The sequence below is a fragment of the Mytilus galloprovincialis genome, chromosome 13, assembly GCF_965363235.1.
Source record: "Mytilus galloprovincialis chromosome 13, xbMytGall1.hap1.1, whole genome shotgun sequence".
Classification (NCBI taxonomy): Eukaryota; Metazoa; Mollusca; class Bivalvia; order Mytilida; family Mytilidae; genus Mytilus; species Mytilus galloprovincialis.
Window position 1 is genome coordinate 5,034,223 of NC_134850.1, and position 23,643 is coordinate 5,057,865.

Sequence of the window (23,643 nt, forward strand, 5' to 3'; positions counted from 1 at the left end):
CCCTGACCTGATCCAGTATTACAGTTGTATGCAACACAAAACACCATAACCGGTTAACGTTGTTTACAATTTTACGTTTTAACACATGTATTCGATACCAATGTAACAAAGGACTCATATGACGTCACAGCGAGAAGGAAATAAAGGGAGATAAACAAGGTTGGTATTTCCCGTATTTTTCGACACCAATATTTACCTGTTATTTTTAGTACCAACAAGGTTTGGAATTATTGTATGAATATAAATTTCAACATTTTAAACATAAATTCTTGCGATTTACATCTTTTCCTAAAAAAAAATTTCTACCTTTGCATTTCACCTTTAATACCTGAAAATTTCAGGCAATAACTTAATGCCTAGGCGTTAGCTTATTGCCTAGGATTTAAGCTTAATGCCTAATTTCACTTATTGCCGCTAACATATATAACAAGATAAAAAAAAAAACACTCAAAAGAAAAATTATACCAAAACCTTTTTTCTTTTAAAAATAATTAAAGTATGAATACTGTTCGAAAGAACAACAGTAGCACTGCTACTGATACTTATTAAAATTAGCATCTGCCTAAAGTACACTTCATTCCAAAATTACGGTTTTTCAACAAAGATGTAGTATTTTGTCCTCTAACCTTTACTTTAATTGAATTGAAGAAAAAAAATTACCAAGTTATATGTTCAGTTTTGATTCAAACGAGTTTTTACTTAATTACTTGAAGAATACGCTGTAAAATAAATTGATTCTCTAAATCCCCAATTTTTAAACATAAAACCCAAATTTTCCATAAATATAATGAACTAATTTTGTTTATCTCTGTATTTAAAGAAAATCATTTGAAGCATCCATCCCAAAATTGTTTGATTTTAGTGCCTCTCTATTTCTAAATTGTTTTGCAAAATTTGTTTTGTTTTTAAATGTCACTACCCCCACTCCCTCTTTTTTTTATGTTTGCATTAAGGTTTTTTATTGTCAACCATAGGTCAGTCATTTGAATAAACAGATTCAACAAACACCAACATCAATATAACATGTTAGTTGGTTTATATGGTGGAAATTGTCTGGTATGATAGCAAACATATGAAAAATTGGTCTACATGAACAGTGTACACCCCTAATATGACCCAATTTGAATTATCCGCCATCGATTTAAAATATGCTTACCCAGAGATATTTTTTCATTTATAATTAGCTGAATACCTAATCTTTAAGTGTAGTGAGTCATGTTTTGGCTATATTTCTGCGAAAAAAATATTTTAGGGACCAAATTTGGTCGAATTTTACTCTTTTTGCTTAAGATGCACAGTACCTGAAATAGCTTTTAGCTCTGATATTCTATACTGTATTTCACCGTATAAGATTTACCCTAATAAATATATTTTTATAAAGCATATTCTGTTGTTCATTTAATGATAAACTTTTTAAAGCTATCTGCCATAATAAATGAGCTGTTCATAATTGAAATTTGGTCATTTTGAGGTAAATTTTTCCTTGGTTGCTAAGGAAATTTATGTTCCTTGGCAACCGACAAGAAGGACTGGGATGATTAAGATTTTAAACTGATTTTTATGAATAATGCAACTAACTTTGATGTTAGAGGTAGTTTTTCTATTATAATTTTTTTTTATGTGGCCAGCTGTTGGTTGATGCATACAGAGAATCGATGTTAATTATTATCTGCCTCGTAAGAGTAAAGTCTCATCGACCTAAATTCCAAACCTTTTTTATTATTTGCGTGGTAAAAGTATAGCCTCATTGACGTAAATTCAACATCTTCTTATTAACTGTGTCATTAGGGTATAGTCTTATTGCCGTATAGCACACATCTGTTTATTATCTGTGTCGTAAGTGTACAGTCTTATTGACGTATATTTCTAATCTTTTTATTATGTGTGTCGTAAGAGTATAGTTGCATTGATGTATTATCCACATATTTGTATTACCTGCGTCGTAAAGGTTAATTCATTGACGTATTGACGTATATTCCACATCTGTGTATTATCTTCGTCGTAAGGGTATAGTTTCATTGACGTATATTGCAAATATTTTCATTATCTGTGTCGTAAATAATGTTATAGTCGCATTGATGTATATTCCACATCTTTTTGTTATCTCCATCGTAAGGGTAAAGTCTCCACGAAGTGTATTCCACTTCTTTTTTTTATCATCTGCCTTGTAAGGGTACAAAATGTATAGTCTCATTGACGTATATTCTTCATATTTTTATCCTCTGCGTCGTAAGGGTATAGTCTTCTTGACGTATATATAACACATCTTTTTATTATCTGCGTGGTAAAGGTAGCCTTATTGGCGTATATTCCATATCTTTTTATTATCTGCGTCGTAAGGTTTCATTGCCGTCTATTCCACATGTTTGTATTATCTGTGTCGTAAGGGTATAGTTTCACTGCCGTATTTTCCACATCTTTTGATTATGTGCGTCGTAAGGGTAAGGTCTTAATGACATATATTCCACATTTTTTTTTATCGGCGTCGTAAGATTAGTCCTATTAACGTATATTCCACATCTTTTTATTATTTTCTTCGTTAAGGTATTGTCTCCTTGACGTATATTCCGCATTTATTATTATCTGCGTCGTAAGGGTATAAACTCATTGACGTATATTTCACATCTTCTTTTTTTTTAGCTGCGTCGTAATGGTATAGTCTTATTGATGATATTCCTCATTTTTTTATTATCTGCGTCGCAAGTGTAGTCTCATTGACGTATATTCCACATTTTTGTTTATCTGCGTCGTAAGAATATGGTTTAATTGTCGTATATTTCATCTGCATTTAAAGGGTACATGTATAGTATCATTGACATATATTTCACATCTTTTTTATCTGCGTCGTAAAGGTATAGTCTCATTGACGTATATTCCACATCTGGGTATTGTATACTTGGCGTATATGACAATATATACATGAAGATATGGTACAAATGAGACAACACGGAACATTTACTCTCATTGAACAGCAAGGTTTAATAGGCCCCATGAATTACTAGTATAACACCATTCAAACGGGAAATCCAACCGTCTAATCTATATGAAAACGAGAACTGTGTATGAACCACGTCAACAATCGACAACTTTTGAACATCAGATTCCTGACTTAGGACAGGTACAAACACAATAGCATATCAATTGAAATGGCTAAACCCAGTCACAAGACATATTTACACAAGTGAACATACACTGAAAGAATACATTTGATATATGACAAACCTTATGTTTGTCGTTTCTCAAATGTTGCGACTTCCATTTGCGACTTCTAATAAGATGTTCTGCAATAGCAAGTGGAAGTGGACCAAGAACAATAACGTCCTCTGCTAAACGAGTAGAAAAAAGGGGTGGGGTTAAACATGTTTATGAGATCTCAACCCTCCCCTATACCTCTAGTCTACTGAGATGAAAGAAGCACAGATTAAATTACGAAGAGAAAAAAGGGGCGGGGTTAAATGTGTTTATGAGATCTCAAACCTCCCCTATACCTCTAGTCTACTGGGATGAAAGAACACATGGATTGGAATACAAATAGAAAAAGGTGCGGGGTTAAACATGTTTATGAGATCTCAACCCTCCTCCTATACCTCTAGTCTACTGGGATGTAAGAAGCACATGGATTGTAATACGAATATACAAAATGGAGAGGTTAAACATGTTTATGAGATCTCAACCCTTCCCCTATACCTCTAGTCTACTGGGATGTAAGGAACACATGGATTGGAATACGGATAGAAAAAAGGGAGTATCAGTCAATGAGACAGCAATCCAACAACACAATAATGTGTTCCAATTTTATTTACCATCTACACATATGCATCCATAATAAGGATTTTATTTATTTTCAGACAAAGAATGACTGAGGACATACATATGACTACAAATAAATTGACCTCTTAAACAATTTTGATGTAGTTTTGAAAAATATAATAAAATATATGTTGCCACATTTAGATGTTTCAGTCAAACAACAAGTGGAATTTAATAAAATAACATTACGTCTTTGTGACATTTTCTGAATTTCCATCTAAAGTTGATCACACAAGAAGTACATAACAAAATTGTTATAAATAGTGTCTTCAATCTGAATACGGGATACAACTGTACAGATCATGACAAGCAATTAAGTTAAACTAATAGTAAAGAAAAAAAAATGAATTTAGATTAATAGTATAGACAACAAAAATTGATATATTTTTTTTTGATTGAAAAAATACACAAATAGATCCGAGTTCAAATAAACTCATTGTCTGATAGAATTATTCATGTTTATTTTTGTTCTTTATCACGTCAAAAAGAAATGCATTTCCGTCTGTTTCATTACAAACAAGAAGAACATTTTCTTTTTTGTCAAAATAAATTCCCCACGGATCATCCAATCCATCTGATTCAGAAAGAAGTTCTTTATGATGTTTTCCATCATCTGATATAACTATTACAGTGTGTGTCTTCTCATTAGTCACATAGACATTCTTATCATTATCTGTTGTTACACGACATAAACCTTGAAATTTATCCATTTTAAATTTCCACATTACTTTTCCATCTAACGAGCAGCAGTATATTGATGATGTAACGTCTATACAGACCAACCTGTCTCTGTCTACTGTAATGTCGTAGATAAAGTCTGTAGGTAAAGGTATAGTACGTATTACTTTACCTGTCAGGTCCATCACATGTATTATACCCATATCAATAAAAACGTACAGGTTATTATCATTATATGATATTCCGTAGCAGTAACGACTGATTATGCTGATGTTGATTGTACTGGTGATAGAACATGTAGATATATTTATTATCAGTATGGTATCGTTATCTCTACATGATACTGCTACGGTATTACTATCTATCTCTGTTATATAATGTGGACTATAGGGCAGAGGAATGTGATGGATATCAGTACCGTCTGAATTACAAATAATAAGTCGGTTATTGTTAGAGTCAGTAAACACTAATGTATTGCCTGTTTTGATACAGCTAGTAATCATCGGATTTTCATTCGTTGACTGTTTTATATTCAACTGCTTACGCAAATTGACAGAAACCGGAAGGTTGTATTTGACGGGCGTTTGAGCTTGGGTGAGTGATTCTTCTGCCTTTCTTGTGTTTTCTGAAATGGATAAAAACAAAATAACATTGAACAAATGTCTGAAAAAAATGGATTGAATGTTGTAACATTAATCTCTTTGTTAAGTAGAGTATGGAATTTAAATTGGGGATAAATAGGGGAATATTTTTAGCAGATTGACATCATTTTTATCGGTAACTTCACAATAATCATGCTTTGCTTTGTTTGGCGGCTGTTTTTTTTTTCACCTTTGCACATTATCCTGTATTTTGTGTTAAGAATATTCCTTTCATCCGGTTTTAGGAAATGTTATTTATTTCCACAGCGAATCTTCCCCTAATTCAAGGATTGAAAAATGAGAGAGACTGAAAACAAGACAAATGTGCTAAACAAGTACTGGACAATCCTATTCAGTTGGAGACATAAATTGTTTGGCGCTTTCTGTCTATGTCATGTTATAGAAAAAAACTGTTGTTTAAACTTCCTTGTTCTTTTTGCCATGAACGTCATGCAGTATATTGTTGGTTTTCAAGGATACATATGAGTTTATTGTCTTTTTCTTTTCACATAACCAACTGATAAAAACCACTAGACAAAGTGAAAACTTACGCACAATGAATAAAAGTAGAAACACACAAGAGATATTACAAAGATTTATTAATTGTTGATTGCATAACGTCCTGTGACAAATATTTCATGCATGTTCAGGACGAAAATGACAATGAAACTGGTATAAAGGTCGGGGAAACATTGAGACTGATACTGGAAAATGAGGGTTTTATTTGTTAGGGACAGGCAAATTGCCTTGTAACAGCCAACCCCTTACGAGCCCCCTCAAAGAGTTGTTACAAGGCTATTTAACTTACTGAGAGCGTGGTAATCTTTCTACACCATGTTCACGAGGCATCGGATTTAACGTCACCATTCTGACCAGACTTGGCTTAATTTCCGTTACATCACGCAAAGCCAAACAGACGCCAACGTTGACAAAAAATGTATTGACGCTGGGAAAAATGGTCACAATGAATTAACACACCAGAGATATATTGATATTGGATAGAAGAGTGGATTTGCGATCTTTATTTAATTTTATCATTGCTGTAATATATGAGTAGAGTACTGTATAGAACAATAATCAAGTGCCATGATTTAGAGGGGCTTCTGTTTAATAGTGACTTACTTAACCTTTTAATAGTATTCTTAACTTGAAAATGAACGAGACATTTGCCACTGGACGTTTCAAGCTAACAACAATTCAACAATGCATCACCCTTGAGATTACCATATAGAAAGGATTTGTATTGTTGTCTTAGCTATTCTTCATGACTAAAAGTATTTTTTGTGAAAACTAGGGGAATTCAAAAACACTTATGTGCACCTAACCACAACATGTCTTTCGGTTACGCTTATATCTGACAGAGAGCAAACTTTACAAAGGATCATCTTGAATCCAGGCTAAAGACATTGGTACAGATATTAATATCTAGGTCTGACGGGGCTTTGTTGCAAGTGGTCCCCGGTGGATTTGCTGAATGTATAAGAACGCACTAAAATCAGATTATAATTGGATGACAAGTTTGTTTTGGACACACGTTGTTGTCAATATAATGGAATTATATGTGACTGTCATACAAGTGAGAGGTTTATCTACCTATAAATCCAGGTTTATAATCCATCATTTTCTACATAAGGAAATGTCTTTGTCAAATAAGGAATATGACTGGTTTTCCATTCGTTTGATGTGTTAGAGCTTTTGATGTTGCCATTTGACAAAGGACTGGAATGCATGAATACGGTTTATCGTGTAAAGGTAATAATATATAGATGTGGTATGCTTGTCATAGAGATGAATCTCCACTTAAGACCTCATGTCATAGAAGTTAACAACAATATGTTACAATAAGACCTTCAACAATGAAAAAAAGAAACAATTTCGCGTGTCTGACGTCAGAAAATTTATACATCACATATTTTTGTTGTGCAATTTTTATACAAACATTTTTTCAATTTCATATGGTCAATATTAGCATACAGGGTTAAAAATCAAAAGGATGTAAGAATTAATTTCAGAAATAGACCAAGATTTAAAATAGTCCAAAAGTTATATATAATTTATATAAGAATCCACAAATGGCTCATTTCACTACGTGATTTAATAATTTTGACGTTTGTGGTTCCACGTATTTTCTAATTTCTAATAGAAATATAACATGACATATTATAGAACACTAACATACTGACAGGATCTTTTAAATTACAGAGTCACGTTATAAGAACAACGAAACACAAAAAGTCTCATATACAAAACACACCAGCAAAAATGAAAGATAATACAAACACATTGACGGGATGTATAAGTACCGAGCCACGTTAAATGGGTATCACAGAAAACAATACAACGGTAAAAGTAATATTAATAATAGAACAAAGACAATTGAAAAAAACAATATAACACGTTGTTAAGATGTATAATGTATAGTCAGCTTTTAAAGATCTTAAGATAACAAATGTAAAACCAAAAAACAAACGGCCAGATTTATGTCTGAAATAGTAAAAATGTAAAACAAATATGATGAACAGCAACAAACGATCCCCGCAACAGGCACACAACAAATGTGGCGGTATTAAACATGTTTGCTGGCGTCAAACCCTCTTTTAAACCTGGGACAGATGTGTAACTGTATTATATTAAAGAACAAATTACCAACATCAGTTTAAAATGGGCATTACTTCTCATACCGATATAAATCACATAACGACTCTAACACAAACACTAAACACAATATACATATCTGAGAATACTTAGAGTTAACTGCAGCTAGTTCAAAACCAATAACTAATAAAAAAAATAAATCATGTAATTGAGTGGTTAACTTTGAGGGGACAGCAGTTAGCATGTTACAAAATGTACATGTAAAATTGAGAATGGAAATGGGGAATGTGTCAAAGAGACAACAACCCGACCAAATAAAAAACAAGAGCAGAAGGTCACCAACAGGTCTTCAATGTAGCGAGAAATTCCCGCACCCGGATGCGTCCTTCAGCTGGCCCCTAAACAAATATATACTAGTCCAGTGATAATGAACGCCATACTAATTTCCAAATTGTACACAAGAAACTAAAATTAAAATAATACAAGACTAACAAAGGCCAGAGGCTCCTGACTTGGGACAGGCGCAAAAATGCGGCGGAGTTAAACATGTTTGTGAGATCTCAACCCTCCCCCTATACCTCTAACCAATGTAGAAAAGTAAACGCATAACAATACGCACATTAAAATTCAGTTCAAGAGAAGTCCGAGTCTGATGTCAGAAGATGTAACCAAAGAAAATAAACATGTCTTTTTTACCGCCTGTACAACTTACCCTCGGATATCAGAGATTGGGAGTATGCTTCTTCTTTTTCTGTAATAGATTAAAAAAAATCGTTTAGATATCATTTGAACAACTAATTGGTTATATGACTTGCGTTACAAAGGTATTCTTTTTTTGTTCTCGTCTTTCAAATGACTGAAACATTTGCCACAGTTGGTAAATACTCCTTGGGTGACTGGGAAATAGATATTTTGTCACCATAGGTGATCATCAAACCGGCAGGATAGCCCTTAATAAAGTGACGCCCTTTTGACTGTATGGGATGTACAAGTACGCAGTCACGTTTGTTTAGAATGGGGACGTTAAATTCAAAGCCTCGTGAAGAGAGAATGCCACACACTCTGCACTTGAATAACCAATGTAACAAATTGTTTCTGGTCCGTAGGTGGTATGTTACATGACAACTTTCCCTATCCAATATACCCTCTTTTTTACGTGGAAGTCTAGCTCTGCTAATCCGCACCTAAGATCACCCCTAGTTTTTAATGGGGTTCGTGTTGCTTAGTCTTTAGTTTTTTACTATTATTTTTCTGCTTGTCTTTTTAGTTTTTAGCCATGGCTTTGTCCTTTTATTCCTCTGGTTTTTTTCGTCCCTCTTTTCTCCTACCGTCATCCCGAACGGCCGCACTCAAGACGTAAACTCCATATTAGCAATCAATCAATCAATCTATGTCTTATGAACTGATCTTAAAATCTTTTGTGGTTTGTGGTGTCAAATTTTTATTGGATTGATATATTCTTTCTGATTTGATTTTTTTTTAAATTAAGACACTTCAATATTGTGGTAATAGAGACTTACCATGAAGTCTACCGCTATTGCAGTGATCTTGTAGGGAGTACGTTTAGCGAGGGCGCTCGCTTATCCAGGATATAAAAAATGCTTAAATATCGTTCTTAGGGGCTAGGTTTTGTCGCAAGGTTGTTTCGCATGATGTATGAAAACGCATCCACATCGGAACAAAATAGGGAGGTTGAATTTTAACTCTTACGACCTCGCTTTACGAAAACAGTAGTTGGACTATTACACGGCCGTACACAATAGTCTTCTAGTAAATCTGTTCTTAATTAGTGCTCTTTCATAACATGTCATTGATCTCTTACCAAAAATGTAATGTTAATTGGTGACCCATAGATACAATGTAAAAAAAAAATACAATTTGGAAATTAGAAAGAAGTCAATAAAAATGTTAAATTCATAATTGAAGAGAATCGCATACAAAAGTTGTTAACATTTTCTAATGTAGAAACTGGTGGATTTAACCTGGTTTTATAGCGCTAAACATTTCACTTGTATGACAATCGCATCAAATTATATTATTACGATGCGTGAACAAAACAAACATAATTGGTAAAATAGTCAAAATATGGGTACAGCAGTCATCACTGTGTCACAATCTCAAAACAGACAAGTAACAAAAAAGCACAAAAAGTATCAATCAAATTTAAAAATCACATGCATTGCTTCGCGTGTTTGACGTTATAAAATGTAAACGACACATACGAAGCAATATCAAATCGTTTTGCCGTTCCATTGTTTTCCAAAAGAAATATAATTTCACATCGGGAATACTAGTAGTGGTATACATGGTTACAAAAATCAAAAGTAAGACCAAGTTATTGGACTAGGTTAACAGTGTAGAACTTGTTGTTAGAATTATACTATACTATAATAATCTATTATGCATTATTTGATGAATATTTTTTGGGGAACAAGCAAGCTGCTGTCGTTAAAAGAACAATATAGAACCTGGTGAGCTGTTCGTCTTTACGATATTTGAGACATTTATATAGATGCATTCTTTGAAGGGGTTTAAGCTGTCAAATTCATGTTCACTGATTCGACTATAATTTTCATATTTGATTTATAACACTAAAATTACACAAAGTCTAAAGTAATCATTTAGCAATACATGGGCTCGATTTTGTTAATTATCTTTCGTGTGTATTTTTTTGTCTAGACGTCATCAACCCTAATGATTAGTCAAGAATAGAAATATGGTCAGGTTTTTCTTCTGAACGACAGCAAACCCGTTGACAAAGTAGGACATCTGTTGGTTATTCAGGATGTACAAGTACGCATCCACGTCCTGTCACAATTGGTGCATTAAATCCGATGCCTCGTGTGGCGTTCTTTGCACGTTATGAACCCTCGGTATAACTCTTACAGGGGTCCGTAGGGGGTCGGTTTCGAGGGGAAATGTTTTGCATCTGTTCAATATACTTAATTTAAAAATATAACCAGTGCCTTCAAAGTTCTTCCGCCTGCATTCGAGATGTCATCAATTATAGGACCTACTTCTTGTAATAATTGTTCATTTGCTCTAATCTTCAACATGCATGAAATATTGGCAACTGTACAGTTAGCAACCAACCATCAATCAATGATCTAAACGTCATCTAATTAATCGTCGAATTAATATCAGAGTTTGATGGACTCTTTTATTCCTTGAAAATGTTCCATTACAAAATTAGAAAAACAGGATAAGGGGGTATCCATCTATGCGAAAAAATATGTACATGTACAGCCAACAACACAAAGGTAAAGAACAGCGCTCTTATTTGCTGTTCTTCATTTTAAAAGTAACAAAGAGGTCTTCAACACATCGAAAAAAATATAAATCTCATGGCTCCAGCATCAGTTTGAGGGGAAATCTCTGCAAAATGATTCGGATAGACTGTCTACGTAGTAGCAAAACCAAACAGAACGCCATTCATGACAGCGTTGATATGGACACCTGGTATTTTGTTATTTGTACCTTACTATTAACTTGATCTTAAGTGTCAACGGCCCTCGATTGAATTGATTTCACGCATTCAGAGTCATGGGGATGAATATAATTATTTCGCCAAGTTTTGACATAATATGAATTGATAAAGCTGACTTTAATGAATGTAACCGTGCATTAACACCAAGGGTGTCTAAGACTATCGAATACTTATATAAAAGCTGTTTACAGTCGTTGTCAGTATCGATGTACCACATTTTAAGCCTGTTCACGCCAGGCTTTCGACAATGTGGTGTCTGTTCTTGTATACTCAAAAGAAACCGAAACAATACAAGTACAATTCATAAATTACTTTGAAAATAAATACACATTTAAAAATAAAACACTCAGATAAAACACGGAAATTAAAAGTAGGTAGTTTAATTTCAAACAAATGTATGCATGAAAGTGCTATATGATGTACATGATTTTATTGTTTTTTCTCGGTTCCGGTTTTTGTTTAACATCTCCACCTACGTACATTTCTATACACGTGTAAAAATAGCCCCACAAAAACAAAAAACTATTTTAAAATTACACTAAAATATATATATATATTCGGAAAATATAGAATAATTATAGAATAAAGAAATGTTCAATGAGTTTCAACACAACGCATCATGAATAAAAAACGAATGTATAAGTGTTGTTCGGTAACGAACGATTTCCGATATTTGAAACCTTTGATCAGTTATTCTTTTTTTACATTGACCGTGGAATTTTTAAATTGGAATAAAGATGAAAAATTCAAGGGTATAATTTTATCGTTCCGAAGTGTCAACTTAATTCCCTTTAATGCAACGCCATCGATAATAAGTTGACAGCACACATAAGTGTATAACGCCAGCTAATTTAGTTCATCTTGATTGTGTATAAGTATGCCTACAGATGTAAATTTTGACATTTAGCTTTTGGTAGTACTTTATTTTATTCGATCAACTACAGGCTCTAAAGAGCCTTTGTCGCTCACCTTGGTCTATGTGAATATTAAACAAAGGAAGCAGATGGATTCATGACAAAATTGTGTTTTGGTGCTGTGTTTGTACATCTTACTTTACTGAACATTCTTGCTGCTTACAGTTATCTCTATTTATAATGAACTTGGCCAAGTAGTTTCAGTGGAAAATGTTAAAAATTGACTATAAAGGACAATAACTCCTTAGGGGGTTAATTGACCATTTCGGTCATGTTGACTTATTTGTAAATCTTACTTTGCTGAACATTATTGCTGTTGACAGTTTATCTCTATCTATAATAATATTCAAGATAATAACAAAAAACAGCAAAATTTCCTTTAAATTACCAATGCAGGTGCAGCAACCCAACAACAGGTTGTCCGATTCATCTGAAAATTTCAGGGCTGATAGATCTTGACCTGATTAACAATTTTACCCCCTGTCAGACTTGCTCTTTATGCTTTTGTTTTTGAGTTATAAGCCAAAAACTGCATTTTACCCCTATGTTCTATTTTTAGCCGTGGCGGCCATTTTGGTTGGATGGCAGGGGTCACACCACACATTTTTTAAGCTAGATACCCGAAAGATGACTGTGGCTAAGTTTGGATTAATTTGGCCCAGTAGTTTCAGAGGAGAATATTTTTGTAAAGGATTACTAAGATTTGCGAAAAATGGTTAAAAATTGACTATAAAGGGCAATAACTCCTAAAGGGGTCAACTGACCATTTCGGTCATGTTGACTTATTTGTAAATCTTACTTTGCTTAACATTATTGCTGTTTACAGTTTATCTCTATCTATAATAATATTCAAGATAATAACCAAAAACAGCAGAATGTCCTTAAAATTACCAATTCAGGGGCAGCAACCCAACAACGGGTTGTCCGATTCATCTGAAAATTTCAGGGCAGATAGACCTTGACCTGATAAATAATTTTACCCCCATGTCAGATTTGCTCTTAATGCTTTGGTTTTTGAGTTATAAGCCAGAAACTGCATTTTACCCCTATGTTCTATTTTTAGCCATGGCGGTCATCTTGGTTGGTTGGACAGGTCGCCGGACACATTTTATAAACTAGATACCCCAATGATGATTGTGGCCAAGTTTGGTTTAATTTGGCCCAGTAGTTTCAGAGGAGAAGATTTTTGTAAAAGTTAACGACGACGGACGACAGACGACGGACGCAAAGTGATGGGAAAACCTCACCTGACCCAAATGATTAAAAGGTATCATCATTCTTTTTTATATATTTGTTATGCAGTACAATGTCCCCCTTCAGTCTTAATAGGTCGAAGTTAGCTGCTTGATTAAAGGACAGCTGCATTGCCTCGCCGAAAAAATACAGGATTATTACGACAACACAAATTTAAAAACAGTAAACACTGTTATTTATCTGTTTTAGATGTATTTCTTTTACATTTTTACAAATTATGAAATGCCTTAAATTATTTACCAAGACAAATAGGTAGGACTGTTGCAGTAATGTTATTGTTTTTTCCTCCTCCGTTTGAATGTATGATGATGGCGTCCGATATATGTCTAAATTGCTCCTCCATTTTGTCGTTGGTTTTAAATAACTCGGCCTCGAAATCAAATTCTAAGTAAACTGGTGCTCCCATGGTTGTTGGTGCTTTCCATTGTGTGAACTCTGAAAGGAAGAGGTAAGAAAAAACATATTACCTCTGGTAGTAACGTTTATATTGTTGAACTCTTTAATATACTGATTACTATTCAAATATGGAATGATTAAAAGATAACACTTGTTGTTTTTATAATTTTATTTTGTCGTGTTTCCTTCAAGTCTCTAGTTTTAACCTGACATCAAATCATATATACTATAGACGAAACCTGTCGGCTGTAAAATCTGAATGCCCATTTAAATCTATAATGAGCATATGAAAAGATAAAAACTTAAAAAGCAAACATTATCCACAAGACAACAGATTCGTGCATCAAAGTCACACACTTTTAAAATATTTTGTAAGAGGACGTCATCATATTCTCATAGCAGAACGTGAAGTTAAAGGATAATGCTAGCTTCATTTGTTCCCCCTAATGAGCAATTAAAGTGGTCATAACAAAGTACAGTTTATTAATTCCTAAAAGGGTACAGACAGTCCTAAGATAATTTCTTAATGATTTCTTCTTTAGTATGTGTAATGTTTTTGTTTGGGGTGTTTTAGTTGTCAAGTGAATTGTCAATATCTAATTCAGCTATGAAGCAGTTGGTCCTTAGCAACATTTGGGTATTTCAAGATCCATGTAGCATGTGTATTTATAACATATTTTTCTTTTTTATTTAAAGAATATGATTTTTATCATTGACCTGAAGTAAAATAGAAATACATATCAACCTTTTTTAGCTCACCTGACCTGAAAGGTCAAGTGAGCATTTCTCATCACTTGGCGTCCGTCGTCCGTCGTCCGTCGTCCGTCGTCCGTAAACTTTTACAAAAATCTTCTCCTCTGAAACTACTAGGCCAAATTCTACCAAACTTGGCCACAATCATTCTTGGGGTATCTAGTTTAAAAAAAATGTGGCGTGACCCGTCAAACCAACCAAGATGGCCGCCATGGCTAAAAATAGAACATAGGGGTAAAATGCAGTTTTTGGCTTATAACTCAAAAACCAAAGCATTTAGAGCAAATCTGACATGGGGTAAAATGGTTGATCAGGTGAAGATCTATCTGCCCTGAAATTTTCAGACGAATAGGACAACCTGTTGTTGGGTTGCTGCCTCTGAAATGGTTATTTTAAGGACATTTTGCAGTTTTTGGTTATTATCTTGAATACTATTATAGATAGAGATAAACTGTAAACAGCAATAATGTTCAGCAAAGTAAGACCTACAAATAAGTCAACATGACCAAAATTGTCAGTTGACCCCTTAAGGAGTTATTGCCCTTTATAGTCAATTTTTAAAAATTTTCGTCATTTTTTGTAACTTTTCTAAAAATCTTCTTCTCCAAAACTACTTTGCCAAATTTAACCAAACTTGGCCACAATTATCATTGTGGTTTATACTTTAAAAAATGTGTCCTATGACCCAGCCTACCAAACAAAATGGCCGACATGGCTAAAATTAGAACATAGTGGTAAAATGCAGTTTTTGCTTTATATCTTTGAAACTAAGACATTTAGGGCAAATCTTTCAAGATTTAAATGTCCATCAGAATAAGATATATCCCCTCACAAATTTTGGGTTGAATCGGACAACCTGTTGTTGGGTTGCTGCCCTAAAAATGGTGATTTTAAAGAAATTTTGCAGTTTTTGGTTATTATCTTGAATACTATTATAGATAGAGATAAACTGTTAACAGCAATAATGTTCAGTAAAGTAAGATCTACAAATAAGTCCGCATTGATCAAAATTGTTAGAGGACCCCTTAAGGAGTTATTGCCCTTTATAGTCAATATTGAACAACTTTTCGTCATTTTTGTAACTTGTATAAAAATCTTTTCTAAAACCACTTGGCCAAATTTAACCAAACTAGGCTACAATCATAATACTAGGGTATCTATTTTTAAAAAAAAGTGTCTAATGACCCCGCCTACCAACGAAGATGGCCGACATTAGTAAACACATTAACAGGTGAGCGACACATGCTCTTGAGAGCCTCTAGTTTCTTTTAGTTCCGACTTTTATTCGGGTCAATTTAGTTTGCAGAACCTACGTACTGTGTGCTATTGTCAATTTCTAATCGTCCTGTAAATCTGTATAATATTTGTCATTTTACTTAAAACAAGCATATAAGTATTTAAAATCGAGGTTAAGATATTTTTCATGGAACATTAGTTACACACCTTGTACAGGTATCAATACCAAATCAATACTTTCAGTATTAAAGGTCGTAATACGTTCTAAAATCCTTCTCAGAAATAATGTAAGGGTAGATTGTAATAGTTGATCTGTTTCCAGCAATATTGTCAATATCTCTACATGTAAAACTATACTCCCTTTGGTGGCAACAATGAATTCAATTCCACTCAAGTCTTTGTTTATTTCGTCTCTGAGGGAGTTCAGAATATCAATGGTTTTCTCGACTTCCTCCTCATTCTGGAAAATGATCTGTACACGGACTTTACGTTTTTCTTCTAAATATTATAAAGTGTATCATATATTACTTTCCGTTAAGAATTTTCCTCGGAGTTTTTTTTTTGTTATGTGAAGTTTTACAAGTCTAATGTTATAAAGCTATTTACATGATGCTATTTATAGCTATTGAAAAAAATGATCTTTTGCAGAAATGAAAATATGTACTTGCTTGGCAGTTATTTAAATCTTCAAATCCCCTCTTTCACTGGGGTAAAACTGATGACCGTAACTGCATTCACGGTCTTCCCAAGATGTCAGATGAAAAATTAGGTCAGTATCTGTATTGTCTGTTACAGTGTTTCTATATCATGTATATCATTTTCGTTACAAAGTATACATTGATACGATATAAATGTATTAAAGATTCACACAGAAATCATAAATTACTACCGAAAAATGTTCAGGAAACGCAGAATTCAATTTGTAAAAATCGCTAAGATGTCCGTAAATCATTATCAAAATATTTTCAAGATGACCCTAACGTAAAACAAGGATGACCGTGATTGGTAAACAGATGACCGTAACTTGTAAAAGATGACCGTAATTTGTAAAGAATGACCCTCAGTTCTAAGAATATCCGTATTTGTATTCATAGCTTTTTGTTGTGTTTGTCTCAATAGGGGCTTAATTAGCGGATATAAACATGTTTCATCAATTTATTTTTAACTATTTGCCGTATTTTGAGTTCATGACAATTATAGCAAATTTCTCGTAAACAATAAAATATTTATTGATAACGACTTTAAAATGTTAATACAAATTGACAGACATACGACCAAAAGTTGAAGAAACAAGAATGCGTCCCTCTGAGGTGTCTCTAGTACATGCCTCATCTACACTATAATTTTCTATGTTCAGTGGACCGTTAAAATGGGGAAAAATCTGTAATTTGGCAATATGATTAGAAAGATCATATCATATAAAAATGTGTAATAAGTTTCTAGTTGATTGGACTTCAACGTCATCAAAAACCTCCTCGACCAAAAATTTTAACCTGAGGTGAGACAGACGGACGAACGTGCAGACGAACGGACGAACAAACGAACGGACGCACAGACCAGAAAACATAATGCCCATGAATGGAGCATAAAAAACACTAATCAAACATATGAATATCCGGTAATCGAGCCTGTGTGTATGGTTACAGAGGAAGCAGATTAAAATCTTAGTTTGTCTTTATATATGAATAACATTGCTGTATATACAAATTGACAAGGTTTCCCTCAGTGGTGGATCCAAAGGGGGGGAGGTCCGGTGGTTTGAACCCCCTTTTTATTACCAATCAGTGCATTTGAATGGGGACACATAGTTTGAACCCCCTTTACCCTGGGTTGGGACCCCCCTTTTTTTGAAAATGGCGTAATCCGCCCCTCCCCTTGTGATACGCATATACGCGCAAGACTATTTTAAGGATATATTTTGCTGGAGCTCGCCTTAATTCACTAGTTTGGTCGTAGTATTTTAAAAACAGGTTTTGTGATTTTACTTGCAAGACAAAATAGAAGACAAATCAAAGACGATATAATAACAATGGATGTACATCCATTGGCATTTTAAAAAAAGTGCATTTATTATATGTCATTTCAAGGAATTCCAGAAATAAAAAAAAATCTTTTGTCTTTTAGTTGGAGGCTGTGCAGCACACTTTTTTTTTTTATTATACTTGTACATTTAATCGCGCTTTTGTTGCATGTTTTCCTCACCTTTTCATGTACATGTCTTGTTGTATGTTCATTTTAAAAATTATACCCTCTATCGTCAAAAAAGATATATATGGTGAACTTTGTATTTAAAGCACGTCTTATTTTCTCCTACCAATATGATAATACTCTCATATAAATGCGTTTTATATCAACACCATCAATCATTTGATACAAAAAAGTAGTTTTACAAATACGGATATTTCTTAGTATTGACGATTATCCTTTAAAAGTTACGGTCATCATTTAGAAATTACGGTCATCCTTTAGAAATTACGGTCATCTTTTAACCAATTACAGTCACCCTTGTTATGAATTGCTGATTCTGTTACGGTCATCTCGATTGTGATTTACGGTCATCTTAGCAATTTTTTTAAATCGAATTTCCTGTTTCATGCACATTTCTCGGAAGTAATTTGTGATTTCCGTGTGAATCTTTTATAAATTTACATCATATCAATGTATACTTTGTAAAGAAAATGATATAGAAACACTGTAACAGACAATACAGATACTGACCTAATTTTTCATCCGACATCTTGGGATGACCGTGAATGCAGTTACGGTAATCAGCTTTACCCCAGTGTCTTTATGAAAGCATTTAACATGGGTTTTTTTTTCATTTCTGAGGTCAAAGGTGAAATCCGTATACCATTGGTACTTTTTACATCAACTAATCTCCAAATTATATTGAATATGATGTGACTTTTCACTGAACTTCATGAAAGATTCTGTATGTTTTTCCGTCTTTATTAACCTTGCCAGGGTGTCGTATCTGTTAGCCTGTTCGTGATGTACAGGTACCTAGCAAGGACCGGTAAGAATGGGTAAGCTAAGCCCAAGATTAATGTGGTGTGAGAAAGGATGGGAACGAATCTTTGAGACATTTGTATGTGACCTGTTGCATAGTAAAGTGTCTTTATCTATCCAGTGTCTTTCATTTGCCACTGGACGTTCAGAAAACGTCAACCAATTAATCAGCCTTTGGATTCGTGATTTATTCAAAAGCTATTTTATAGTAAATATATTTTTTAATTTCATTTTGTTTTCTGAGGTAGTAACACAAAAATATCATATATTCATACTAATTACCTTCTGATGATTCTTCCTTCAATATAGATCTCAGATTCATTAAACTTTGATTACAACTTTCTCCCCAGAAAAACTTTATAGGTTTGTTTTCAAATTGCACTGTAAATTAAAAGTACTTATACAATTAATACATAGATTTATATGATGCGCATTTTAAGAATGAAACTAGACGACAACCAGTAATTTAAATATCCCAAATGATGTTACTTTATAATTTTTGTCCACTCTGTATAATACGTATACGTATATAACTTAAATTGCGGAGACGTATATATTCTATTAACGCTATTATCTGTATTTTTCCTTTGATCTTTTTCTTGTGATAATTTTCATATCAATCGAGTAGAGTGAATGAAAGTTATCGCTTGTTTCTAAGGTCCTTAGCAACAGCGAATTAATTCACATCCACGCGTTAGAGTGTCGGCCAATCAGAAAAGTTTAGCCGAAACTATAAAAAACCTTATCGGTCAACAGAAATGTACAGTATTAGGTCAATGTCAGGAAAATATGAACTTTTTTGTATGAGGCTGGGAAATTAGGAAAGGGCGAGGTTCTACCGAGCCCTTCCCCAGTTTTGCGCCGAGTACAAAAAAGTATATAATTTTATGACATTGAACTAAAATTGTTTTTATACTGCAACTTAAATCAATACATTGATAGCTTTTCAAATCGTAACACAAATGTCAAACTTATCCCAATCCCTTAATGAACCCCTGATTCTGGAGAAAGTGTCCCATGATGAAATTGACATACTACGACATATAGCTATGTTACTATTTAGGAAATAAACACTGCTATACTTGCAGTATAACAGATGATTTCTCGTAAGACGTTCAGTAAATATTGTACCGTGAATTTAATAATTAATTAATTTATAGTTAATAAAAGTTATCAAATCATGTTTCTAACAAATAAAAAAGGTCCATTCTACATAAATCTACTACAAATGATCGTCGGTCTGTCTACATTTCTTCTGAATACATGTATATTTCTTCGTGTGCTATGCTCAGTCATCGACACATCAGAATTATAGGACTCGGAGTTCGAGTCATAGAAAACTTTGAATATCAGGAAAATTTGTATGCACAATTTGGAAAATTTTCACTTGACGTTCCAAATTTCAATTACTTAACATTTAGTAAAAAGCAAACTACTGAAAAACAAGAACTCAAAATATTAATCAAACAACCAATTTACAACCTAACATTGACTTTAAAACGGTGAAAATGGTGTTCGCCATAATTAAACACAGCGGATGATCAGATGATCCAAAGGAATGAACAAGCTGTGTGATTACATATTTATATCAAATAAGCCTGCGCCAAAAAATAGTACTTACTAAGGAAATGCATTATCATCGTGTAAGATATATTTTTTGACGGAATTTGTATCAATTTATATTCGATTTTTTTTTTAAACTCGTAGCATTTTCTCATTCTTATCTCATCTCGCCCTTCGATGAGATGAGAATGAGAAAATGCATCTCGTTTAAGAAAAACGTGAATAATCTACAATTATATAACACATATGGAATGGACGAAAACTAGCAGAACAGAAACATACATGTTTTGTAAACTAAATCCGCCAGAAGAAATATAACAATTAACAAGGAGGTGCAACTCTGAAAACGTTCATCACCCGTAAAAAAACGACAAAGTGTGTTCCTGTAAAAATATTTCAAGTACGCTATACATCAAAACACTATGGATCATGAAGGTCTTCGGCATGAATAAATATATCGGGTCAAATTTACATTAAATTTTTGCCATGCAAAATTCTATTTTTACACTAACGTTAATAGTGACCATGCATCTTCTGTATTTGATTAAAAATATAAATACAGCTAAAACCTTCTATCTCGTTATCATGCCATATTTATACAACTGAAAATTATTATAAACTATAAAATGATGAAGGCAAATTTTCTGGACGCCATAACGAGTTGGTAGCCCGTCCCGTTTTACTCGAATGTAACCAACTGACTTAGACTTATGACTATATTTGTAAAATGAGCCGCATGACGGCCTCTCCATGTGAAACAGGAAACTGTAACTACTTCGTTTGTATTTGTTTTGCTCCTTTTCTAGGTTTCTAATTTGTTTTGGTGTATTGTTGTCATTTCGTCGTGTTTTTTTATGTTTTTTGCCATGGTATAGTTTGTTTTTCGACTTCCAAATATTCATTCTTCGCCTCTCTTTTGGTAAAAGTAATTGATATACGTCAGCTCAGAAATATATGAGCAGAATAAGAGTAATCTATAAACAAAATGCAAAATAACAAAGAATCTCAAAATGACACGACTCATTAAAAATCACAAAAAACAGCTCCATCGGCAAATATACCGAATCTCATGATTCTGCATATACTTTCAGGAAATTTATACAATTATCGCTATTTTATTTGATCTTGCTAACTGATAATTGCCTTTCTCAGCGGAGTCGAGTGATATGAATATTATTATCTAAGGGAACACGTGCCGTTGTCAAGGAAATTCACAACATCTTCATAAGTAAAATAGCGATAAACAGATTATCATTGGTCATGTCAACTCGATTGCTTTGCTCACCGTACCGGCTTAAGCGAGAAAATCAATCTCGTTGAGTTAACCAATAATAATCTATAAATGTTGGCTACTGTAATAACATAAATATGTTGTAAAAACGCTGATGGTATATACCTTACATTTTATATTTTCCAGCTGTTTTAAGGCGTTCATGTATTTGGTCTGCATTTGCTTATCCATACTACATGTTTTATGCAGTTTTATAAGTCGTTCATAATTTGTCTTGTTGAAAAAGTTCCGATCCATTCTATAACCAATATCACGGAACTTGTCGAAGTAATCATCAAATTCATTTGTTCCGATGTTTGTGTTACTTCGGTGAGCCAAATGGTTTCTGTAACGACGAATGCGTTCTACATCATCTGCCAGTTTCATATCTGCTTTTTCTGGTTTATTTCCCCATCCATTTGTAGGAGGACTTATCAGCGATAACTGTCTTAACAACTTATAGATCAATGTAATGTCCATTGAATCATATGAATTGGACGAGTTCGCATCTTTTAATACAGTTTGCTGATCAGAGAAGAAACTTTTTAGATGCGGCAAACACATTTGGTACAATTTGTTAGCAGAAATATTTGAGCGGATTATATCTCGGAAGATATTTAGGAAAGTGTCAATGATAACTCGTGAAACTCTTGAATAACGTTCTATGTTTTCACTATCCTCATCAACTGTCTGGATTACTACAAATACAGTAAACGCAGTTTTACATGTTATATAACTACTTTACTTAATCATTTTAAGAGTCGCCACCAATGATATATTACAGAAAATTGTTTTAACTGTCAACTTAAAATTACTTGTCCTGGATATGTGTGTGCCTCTATGGCAGGATGCAAAATAGACATTACGGTACTAATATCAATACGAGTGTCATTTAAAGATGCAGCGGAGACTTATCCTTTTGAGATGCCAATCAACAAAGCCCAAATGACGCACTTCAATCCTGATATTTCATTCATGTAAGATTAATTAAAAACAAATTAATGTACATCATATCGGCCGTTGCGTCATTTCACACATGACGAATAATACCCTTACGTTTGAGAACTACACATTCCGATAAAAATTAAGTGAAAGAAACTAAAATTAGACATACCAATATTAGTCAGTATTTCACGGGTTTCAAGAATTGTATCACGACCACTATCTTTTAAAACACATAAAAGCGCGATTATTGTCAAATATATAACGTATGTGTTATAATTGTTAATTGTGTTATTTATGTTCTTACTTTCATGAATTTCACACGTTTTATGGTTAATCTTATGGGATATCAAATATGTTTACGGTAAAACGTCATAGTTTTATACTACTATTAACCATACCATTGACTTGCTGCATAAGTGCCAGTTGTTGAAGCATATCAGTAATATCAATATCAGAGTTCTGAATTGTTTGGTACAATTGTATAGAAATATCTTGACAGAGATAATTGTCCACTCTCTTTAGTACCTCTTGTGTTCTTTTTTGGAACTCTTCGTAATATATCTGTGATATTTCATCCGACTTTCTACTGATAACGTCATTAGTTGCATTAAGTATTCTTTGAATATCGTCGCCGATTTCAATTTCCGTATCGTGTGGAACATTACCCCACTTACACGACGGTTCATGCAATAAATTTTCAAATCGCAATAATTTAAAGCACAATTCCGTTGTGAAGTTATTTAAATTTGGAAGTTTTTCCATCAAGGATATTTCACTATCTGTAAAATCGGTAGGTATGTTATTTAGTTGATATTTCACTTGTAATCCTCTTGGACTTATACATTCTTTTAATATTTTTTGCATTACTTTCGGGAATAGTTTCTTGACAATATTGCCTAGTCTTGCAAGTCTTTCTTTAGATTCTGCAGACATAGTTAGAGTTGCTTTGTTCAAGTTATACACTACAATAATAATTTAAAAATATTACGGGATGTATATCATATGTCTACTATTTAGTCACACTTTGAGTTCTGAGGTCGTCCAACTCAGGGGTTATCTCGTTCTTTAGGAATTCCAAACTAGACGTGTTCA

The 23,643-nt window shown here is 33.4% G+C and overlaps 1 protein-coding gene across 1 annotated transcript in view; it reads right to left on the reverse strand.

Annotated features, from left to right (window-relative positions):
- Positions 1–3,995: 3,995 nt before the first annotated feature.
- LOC143057369 (uncharacterized) overlaps positions 3,996–23,643 on the reverse strand; it is a 30,085-nt gene continuing 10,437 nt past the window's right edge. Inside the window, exons 3-10 of the mRNA XM_076230674.1 lie at positions 22,950–23,513; positions 21,733–22,304; positions 19,056–19,154; positions 15,972–16,262; positions 13,620–13,814; positions 8,437–8,475; positions 4,847–5,113; positions 3,996–4,027 (exon numbers count right to left, since the gene is read on the reverse strand). Of these exons, the coding sequence (XP_076086789.1) occupies positions 3,996–4,027; positions 4,847–5,113; positions 8,437–8,475; positions 13,620–13,814; positions 15,972–16,262; positions 19,056–19,095 (864 nt within the window). The 5' untranslated portion in view covers positions 19,096–19,154; positions 21,733–22,304; positions 22,950–23,513. The remainder of the gene's footprint in view (positions 4,028–4,846; positions 5,114–8,436; positions 8,476–13,619; positions 13,815–15,971; positions 16,263–19,055; positions 19,155–21,732; positions 22,305–22,949; positions 23,514–23,643) is intronic.